The sequence below is a fragment of the Urtica dioica genome, chromosome 2 (assembly GCF_054948205.1).
Source record: "Urtica dioica subsp. dioica isolate 48M chromosome 2, U.dioica_male_clone48M_v1_H2, whole genome shotgun sequence".
In the NCBI taxonomy this organism is placed as follows: domain Eukaryota; kingdom Viridiplantae; phylum Streptophyta; class Magnoliopsida; order Rosales; family Urticaceae; genus Urtica; species Urtica dioica.
The window spans coordinates 22949626-22958691 of record NC_142757.1 but is presented as its reverse complement, the minus strand read 5'-3'; the positions used below and the strand labels follow the sequence as shown (position 1 = coordinate 22958691).

Below are 9066 nucleotides of genomic sequence, written 5' to 3'. Positions count from 1 at the left end.
TCAACATCAAAATCTAATACTAACCTTTGGTTTTTTACAAGAGGACTTTTTGAGATTCGGCTTAGTCGAAGGCTTTTGGACGACAAAATCGTCCATGGAATCGGTTTCGGATACGACATTGGAATCAATCTTCGGTCGCTTAGCTGGAGACTTTGGCGACTTTGAGATTGGCATCTTCCTCTTCTTCTTCGCAACGCTCAGATTTATGACATCGGCGTTAGGATGGGACACGCGAGGACTTCGTCGCACTGGGGGCGATTTCTCTGGTGAAGGTTTGGGTTTCTTAGCCAGGGATTTCTTCTTAGGGTTTGGGTTTGGGTCCGGTATTTGGGTTTGGGTTTTGGTCGAAATGGGTCTCGTTATAGGGTTTTGGTCTGGGTGTTCGTCATTTCCGGTCTGAGTGTTCGTCATTTTGGGTTCTGGTCTTCGTGTTAGGGTTTCGGTCACTGAGAGAGAGAAGAAGAATAAAAAGATATGGAGAAGACCAAAAGTAAGGCCCGGTGGAGAAAAAGAGAGAAATGAAGAAGGCGAAGTGATGAAGAAGAAGAGGAAATGATTTTGACGCGGTGGACGGTTTCAAAAAACAAGCCAACGAAATGGAGAAGAGGAAGAAGCCGACGAAATGGAGAAGAAGAACTGGAGAGAGAGAGAAGGTAGACGAAGAAGAAGAGAGGAAATGATTTTGGAAGGTTTCAATTTCTAATAAAGATAAATGTTATTAAGTAATAAAAATAAATAAAGGGTTTTAGGTTTGTAAATATTTATCTAATAAAAAGAAACAAAATATGAAGGATATAAATGTAATAGCTCAATTCATGTAGTTATAGTTTAGGATTAAATTAGCCTTATTTAATTTTAGTCCAAAATCATTGTGGGGTCATAGAATAGAAATAATCTCATCTACGATTGTAGTTAATTACTTGAGATTTTGATTATAATCTCGCTTAAAAAAAATTTACCTGACTTTAGTGTGTATTCTCTCATTTGCATAACAAAAAAGATTAGTACTTTAGAATGTTATCATTGTGAACTTTCTCAGTTTCTCGCAATGAAAATATTTGTTATTTCTGGTGCTGTGAAGTTGTATTTCCTCTCATCACCTCTCAGGTTTTTTTTTTTTTTTTTTTTTTTTTTTTATTTGAGTTTGATTATAGATATTTTCTTCCTTGTATAAATGAAAGATAATTGAGTGATTTATTTTTAATGTTCAGTTATATCAAAACAAACACGTGCGTTCTGCACACTGGTATGCTATAAAAGCGACACCCTATTACAAATACTTATGGGGTCGGAACATTTTCCTTGGCGAGAGGAGCGATCTCTTCACCATCAACGCCTGGTCCACTTTCAGAGACCTCCATAGTCAGAAGCAGTTCTTCCCATTTCTTAGCAGGACCCTGAAATTTGTAAGACAACACAGTACCATGATGAATACTAGAAAGCTATCAACATTGTCATAATTTTTTTTTGTCATGATTCTGACCTTCCACGAGGCATCCTGTGACATGCAGTTTCGGATCATCTCTTTCAAGGCAGGAGTTCCATAGGCCAAAAGAGCTCTTTTGACTGTCTTTGCCACGGCAGTCACGTCCAATGGATCCACAATCTCACACTAGTAGAAAAGACGTCACACCGTCATGATTCAAAAGAAAAACAACTATTAAATCACGGATAAGTCGGTTTCAGCGTCCATGTAAGAAAACTAAAGTATCCAGAAACTTACGTCGACATTAAAAGATCCCATTTGGAACCCGGTGTAACGTTCCTTTACCGTGTCAACAAGTCCTCCAGTAGAGGCTACACATGGAACCTGTAAATTAAAGAAGAAAAAATAAAGAAACAATGGAATCAATGTACGCTGCAATTATATACAAGTCAAAAAGACAAATGGCAAGAAAATGTGTAATAGCCGTACAGTTCCGCATCGCATAGCTTGCAGCTGAATGAGGCCACACGGTTCGAATCTACTTGGAATGATGATGAAATCGGACCCGGCAATCAACATGTGGGCCAACGGGACGTTAAACTTTGCGATTGCTCTGACTTTCTCGGGATACTTTTTCTCAAGCTCTTCAATCATCTTCTCTAGAAATTTCTTGCCGGTCCCCTAGAATAAATAATTCAATATGAAAACCAAGTCAGCAACTCCATCGGCATTCATCATAAATAATTATAGAAACCCAATTGACACTTCTTACAAGGATTATAATCTGAACATCCTCGTCGATGATTTTTTCAACAGCGGCTACGAGAATGTCCGGACCTTTCTGCTCTTCAAGCCTACCGACAAAGGATAATACAGGAATGTCCACATTAACAGGCAACCCAACTTCTGCTTGAAGAGCTTCCTTCAAAACGGGCTTTGCTTCGGTTACCTGAAACTCACTTTCCATTGTAAGTAAAAATGTCTCACACCTGACACAGGTTATTCAAAGAGCTAAGATAAGGGATCCGTGTAACTCACGGTTGTGACATCGTATTTGACACTAAGGTATTTATCAGTGGCTGGGTCCCACTCTTGAGCATCCATGCCGTTAAGAATGCCCGTACATCCCTTTAGACGGATAAAGTTGTTCAGTTCACAACCCCGGTCTTCTCCCGATACAATCTCCTCCGCATAGTAAGGGCTTACGGTGACGAGTTTGTGACATTCCAAAATCGCAGCTTTCAACCAGTTGATTTTCCTCCCCTTGACAGGCTTGCTATAACTACAAAAACAGAACAAGGATCAAGAGTTTATGAGGACCGATCGGTATTTTAGCTCCAAAAATAACAATTGCTTCTTGTTGATTTGTATACCCGTCCATGAAGTCAAAGGAGCTCTTGAAAGAATCGGGCAAGTTGAGAAGCGAGAAATCCTCAAATGCAAATCTTCCTTGGTAGGCTATGTTGTGAATACAAAAAGCGACCTGGAATAAAAGAGCATTCATCACTCAGATTCATTATGAGCTAGAATATTTTTAGAGCATTTGGATCTCAGCATTTGTTACCTTGGAACTTGCATGAATCCCCATTGGTTGGTATATGGCTTTCAGGTAGCACGGAAGAAGTGCCGTGTGCCAATCATTGGCTACGAACACAATATTTTCGCCTGCAATGCATTAGCATAAATGCACAATTTAGTATTATATCTTTTATCTGTTTCCGGAGTAAGTAGTTCGAAACAAATAACAATGGATACCATAAGGTCCTGAGAAGTATTTGTTGCTGTTCAAGCTAAGAACCCTTGGGGCCTCCAACGCGGCCTGATAATTCTCAAAAAAAAAAAAAAAAATAATAAAACTCAATTGCTAGCATTTCTCACCAAATCATTTTATATCGTTCAAACAAATTAATTAGTTAAACTCGCCAGGCACAACAAGCTGAAGCGCAATTGGTTGTCCTCATAATCATCTCCGGCCACAGGTCCATATATCTTGTCCCCAGTTTTGCCCCAAACCTGTGTCCATTCGAAGTATTAATTAAATGTCTCTTTAAAAAGAGTCGATAAAAAAGCGTGAATTGACTGACAAATAAATAAATGGAAAACCTTGGCAAGGAACATGGGGTGATCCACGAAAACACGATCAACACCTCTTTTGAAGCAGTGGAAGTACCGAACAGTCTCGATTGTGTCACCAACTTTAACCTGCGTTACGAAAGTCACTCTTCAAAATTACTTTGATACAACAATAGAAAAAAAAAATGGTTGAATAAGTAACTCAAGAAATGATACGTACATCAGCTGTAACGCCAGTGTCCCAGGCATCTTTGTACTGATCATGGCGTGGCGAAACAGTCATAACCCGGTGCCCATTCGCCTGAAAAAAAAAACATTTCACATTGAAATTAAATACACAAAATCAACTCACAGAAAATCACAAATATACTATAATAAGAAAAACAGAAAAGATGGTGCATAATAGTAAAAGCTGTTACACTAAGTTTAATAGCTATCTACATAAAATGCCAATTCGAGAATCTTGTGATTCTCTTTTGTTGGATAATGTCTACGTTAGCATCATTCATTTGAGTATCGAGTTATATAATCATTTCTGCATATAAATCCCATAAATTGGACCCAAAAATCGATCAACAATAGAGCTAATTTTTTATAGAAGGAAATATAGGACTTACGGCCATTGCTGGAGGCAATCCACCAAGAACATCTCCGAGGCCGCCGGTTTTGCTCCACGGTCCGACCTCGCACGAGACAAACACAATCGACATGCCTTTATTAATTGCAATTTCTGCGACCGGCTTCGCGCTTTGGACTTCCTGGCTAACAATTTTTCTCATGGCTTGACTTGCCGCCATGACTCCTCTCGGTCGAACCTTCAGCGACCCCAGATTGCTCGGAAATCTCAAGCCACTGTGACTCATCATGACTTGGCCTCTTTGGCTGATTTGACTAGAAATCGCGTTCGTCTCTGACGTTCCATGGCCAGAGCTTGCCAATAAATGCGAGGCTGTGATTGTCGCCATTGGAACTTCGCCTAAATCACACAACGGTCAGTTACAGATTCCAAGCCAAAACCTAGTGGAATTTCAGGTAAAAGAGAGTGGGAAGTAAGGGAAATAATGAGATGGTCCGAATCAAAATATTAACATACCATAGATTAGAGAATCGAAATAACAGCGTTCCCTTCGACCGAAAACAGTGTTCAAGCTCGGGACTTTTTTTTTGTGAAAATGATAACCACAAAATCCCCACTGAGCTCAAATGGCTTATAAGAGAGATTAACATTACAACATTACCGTTTCTGTTTCGTTATCAATCCTTGATTTTCAAGTTATTAGGACGAAAAAAAACTTACAAACAAAAAAATCGACGGATGTAAAGTGCAAAAAATCAACTTTTTCCAGCAAAAAAAAAAAAAAAAAAAAAAAAAAAGGTGCACAAAAATACATTAATCAGCACGAGCAGTGACTAAAGTCACTAAACTAAGTCACCCAAAGTAATGATAAATAATTAATAATAATAATAGTAAAAGCTTAAGAAGAGTGTAAAGTGAACTCACAGAGAAACGAAACTGAGTGGTCTGCGAATAAGAGCTGAGAGACAGAGTATGGAAGTGGCCGTGGTTCATGAATTTGTAGTAACACCTCGATTTTCGTGGCAGTGACACGTGTTGGAGCAACTGAGATGGGCCAATGTGAAATCGTGGATCGGAATATACTAGTAAATTAGGGGTCACACATTAATCAGTGTTTGTGGAATGTGCAACTGAGATGGGCCCATGTGGAATCGTGGATCGGAATATATTAGTAAATTAGAGATCACACATTAATCAGTGTTTGTTGAATTGTGAGGTCTTTTCATTTGGAGTTTTCCAAAACTAGGAATAAAAAAGGATCAAATGACTTTTTTGGACTTTTTTTTTTAAAAGGTCAAAAATAAGACTTCTTCATTTATTTTTATTTATGTAATTACTATTATACCCTTATTTTTTTTCTATTTATTTTTTTGTAAAGAATCTCAAAAACTAAACCCTACTCTCATCTCTCCTTCTTTCTTTTCTTTTCTTTTAGTTATTATCGGGTTCATCTCCCCCATTGTCTCCGCCGCATCTCCTCCATTGGCGTCGTGTCTCATTGTCGTCCGGGTGTCTGGATCTCAGCCGGCGTCCGGCGTCCTCGTCGTGTCTCATTGTCCCTCATCTCTCTCTAACTTGACGGCCATCCCTCGTCTCTTTCTTAGTTCGCGCCGTCCGTCGTCTTCCAAGGCCACCCACCTTCGCCGCCGTCTCTCTCTGTCCGTTGCGGCACAGAAGCTCCCACATTGACACTCTTTTCGCTCTTTATTCCGGTAAGCTCCCCATACATAGTCATTTCGTTACAGTGTTTGTGACCAACATTGTAAAGAAAGCTTCAGCATGACTCCGTCCAGTTTTTTGTGACAACGTTGTATGTACTGAACAGGATTTCGTGACTACCTTTTTTGGTCACGAAAACTTGTTATCGAAGTATTTCCCAGAAATTATTATTATTATAACCCGTAAACAAAATGGTATTGGGTGTGGAACAGATGCATCCATCATTGGTGTACGAGTTTGAAGTCGTTGATAGAGAGGGGCAAAAGTGGGCTGTAAATTTGAGAGAGAAGACATGTAGTTGCCGTGTCTTTCAAACTGACAACTTTATCTGTCCTCACGGCATTGCGGCTTGCGGTTTTCGAAACTTCGCAGTTGAGAAGTACATATCAAATTACTACACCACCGAATATTGGAGAAGTTGTTATGCAGGTGTAATTTATCCAATTGGCAGCGAGGAGTCGTGGAATTTTCCAGAGGAAGTCACGCAAAAAATAGTAAATCCACCTCATGTTGCGGCTCGTGCCGCCGAAAGACCTAAAAAGAAAATAATACCCTCTCAATGGGAAGGGGATGAGGATAGAAGGAATAAATGCAGTCGGTGTGGTGGAGTAGGACATAATCGAGCCACATGTCGCAACGCGATCCCGACCCACCATAGCCGACCCCGAACATGAGTTCGATCGTTCATTTTTTTAGACTTTTTATTTGATGTACCAATTTGGAGTTGTACTTTACTTTATTTCTTATTTAGTTTGTTATGTTTGTTATGGATTTTTATATTTCTCATTCGTGACGTTTTAGTCCCATTAAACGATCCGTGTAGAAGTTACGAAATCCCATATTTACGTGACGTAAACGTCATGAAATATATTGTTTTAGTGGCAGAGAAGTCACGAAATCCCAATTCTTCGTGACATAGAAGTCACGACATCCAATTTTTCTGTGACAGAGAAGTCACGAAATCATCATTTTTCTTGACATAGAAGTCACGACATCCAATTTTTTCGTGACAGAAACGTCACGAATTCCCGAAAGTTCCCGAAAGTTTGTGACATAGAAGTCACGAAGTCCGCGCCATTTTCGTGAAACATGATATCTTTCGCTGTTTTGACCGAGTTGGTAATTGGGATATGGATATTTAATAGCATCTACTGCGAAAAATAGCATAGCAATAAATGGCATTAATAGCAATTAAATTTATGAACAACCAACTTTGGAAGTTAGGTAAGAATATTTATTTTAGCATTTACTTACTACAAAAGATAGGTAAGGAATCCTCATATTTATCCGACCTTTGATATTTACCACATATCAAACTCATAATATTGTTCGAAAGAGTCTAACAGTGAAATGGACGCTAAAGATCCAACGACGAAGGGAAGCGATTCGAGTAAAAAGGTGTCGACGGTGAATGAGACGTCGGAGATGCCTTAAGGAAGTGCAAACTCGACCGCGAGATATTACTTGATTCCATGTTCGCGCCCTCCCAGGAAATTTAAGAAGCGTCATGACATGAGCGACGCTGAATTCAACGAGTATGTAGAGATGCATGCAGGTGAGGATTACAATACTCCGTTTTTTATGGCTAACTCCGTTCTTCTCGAAATATTCGGCGAGAATTGGGAGGAATTTTTGAAATCAAAGGGAGCTATTGTCGAAGACCATAAAGATTTGCCGGCTTGCCAAAGGGGGGTGGACGGAAAGAAATAAAATGTAGTTCGAGATGAGGTACTCAATATTTACAATGCTTTCCATGTTTTAATGTTTAGACGATATCACATGTTTTTAAACTATTTGTATAATTCTCCTCCTATGTTCATATGTTTAAGACTTTTTATTGATGTACTTATGTTTGGTAAGGACTTTTTTTTCCAATTTCGTGACTGGTATGTCACGAAAAAGTACCGTTTCATGACTTGAAGACTTTTGTTTCGTGACATGAACGTCACGAAATCCTCATTTTTCGTGACAAGAACGAGACGAAATCCTCATTTTTCGTGACAGGAACGTCACGAAATCCCCATTTTTCATGAAAGAGAAGTCACGAAATGCGTACCAATTAACCGAACACATGATCCATTTCGCTCCTTTGATCTCGTTTGGTCCTCATAAATTTCCTTCTACACTCTTAAATGAGTGGTCTTGGGAGGACTAACAACGCTATTTATCAATAAATTCCAACATTAAGGAGAAATTAGAGTTGAAAACAACATGTCGGACAGCATGACGTTTAACCTCATTCACCTATGTTCATATGTTTAGAGTACTTTAAATTCTGTCCATTTGAGATGATGAAATGGGACAAATGAATGTATGTCAACAACACTTCACAATACAAAACACATTAGTTCGTCAAGATGTTCTAGGTAAGTAGAACTCACTTACCATTTATTCTTCTCATATTTTCTTGATATTCTAGGTAAGTAGAACGCGTTGACCATTTATTTTTCAAATTTTATCATTTTAATATTCATAACAACCATTGATCCCCTACGACGTATTTAATGAAAAGAAGAAGAGATTTCTCATTAAATTCCATCAAAGGTAACAATTTTGTGACTCGTATGTCATGAAAAAGTACCGTTTCGTGACTTGAAGACTTCTGTTTCGTGACAGAAACGTCACGAAATCCTCATTTTTCGTGACAAGAACGTCACGAAATCCTTATTTTTCGTGACAGGAACGTCACGAAATGCCCATTTTTCGTGACATGAACGTCACGAAATGCGTACCAATTAAGTGACATCAAGAATCTATTTGGCGTTGTTATGAAATCATATGAATTGTATTTAATATAATCACATCCAAAACAGTATAGAGTTACATATTTAATAATTTATTGGCCCCTATATGTACGTATAAAACATAGACCATGTCCTCGTGATGACCTTGTCACACAAATTCTAAAAAGGAGAATTAAGAGTCACACCGCCATCACAAAGACATTCCAAAAGAATACACTTCATCCTATTTATAAGATTTGGATCACTAATCACTTCTCCTACTTTCAATTTTCTTCGTCTGACTCAACATTGTTTGCGATCTGTAATGCCCCGTGCTTGTACAACTCGGTTGCCATCTTCTTTCTATACATGGACATATTGTCTTGTTGCAAACTAGTGATCAGAATCCCATGGATCATAAATTCGGCGGCCTTTACGCAAAACATGCCACAGTCTCCCCTGTTCATGGTTGCTTACTAGTATTAAATATACATCAAAATAGAACATGATAAACAATTATGAGAAGAGATCTTACCCATTGCTCTGTT

The 9066-nt window shown here is 38.7% G+C and overlaps 1 protein-coding gene across 1 annotated transcript; it reads right to left on the bottom strand.

Moving 5' to 3' along the window:
• Window positions 1-1175: 1175 nt before the first annotated feature.
• Window positions 1176-5155, bottom strand: GBSS1 (UDP-Glycosyltransferase superfamily protein). The gene is made up of 14 exons (XM_089602496.1): window positions 5001-5155; window positions 4117-4475; window positions 3720-3800; window positions 3530-3628; window positions 3350-3439; window positions 3182-3245; window positions 2991-3091; window positions 2800-2909; window positions 2465-2708; window positions 2199-2375; window positions 1916-2107; window positions 1724-1810; window positions 1484-1612; window positions 1176-1397 (listed from the first exon to the last, which is right to left on the bottom strand). Exons 2-14 carry the CDS (start codon window positions 4462-4464, stop codon window positions 1281-1283), a joined length of 1839 nt encoding a protein of 612 aa, XP_089458622.1. The 5' UTR covers window positions 4465-4475; window positions 5001-5155; the 3' UTR covers window positions 1176-1280.
• Between the last annotated feature and the right edge of the window lie 3911 nt (window positions 5156-9066).

Excerpts from the sequence above, each read along its gene's own strand:
- GBSS1 (XM_089602496.1), bottom strand. The coding sequence starts at position 4,464 with ATGGCGACAATCACAGCCTCGCATTTATTGGCAAGCTCTGGCCATGGA. Across the intron at positions 3,801-4,116 it reads GATTGCCTCCAGCAATGGCC|GCGAATGGGCACCGGGTTAT; the intron begins GTAAGTCCTATA and ends TTTTTTTTTCAG. Across the intron at positions 2,709-2,799 it reads TCCTTTGACTTCATGGACGG|TTATAGCAAGCCTGTCAAGG; the intron begins GTATACAAATCA and ends CTGTTTTTGTAG.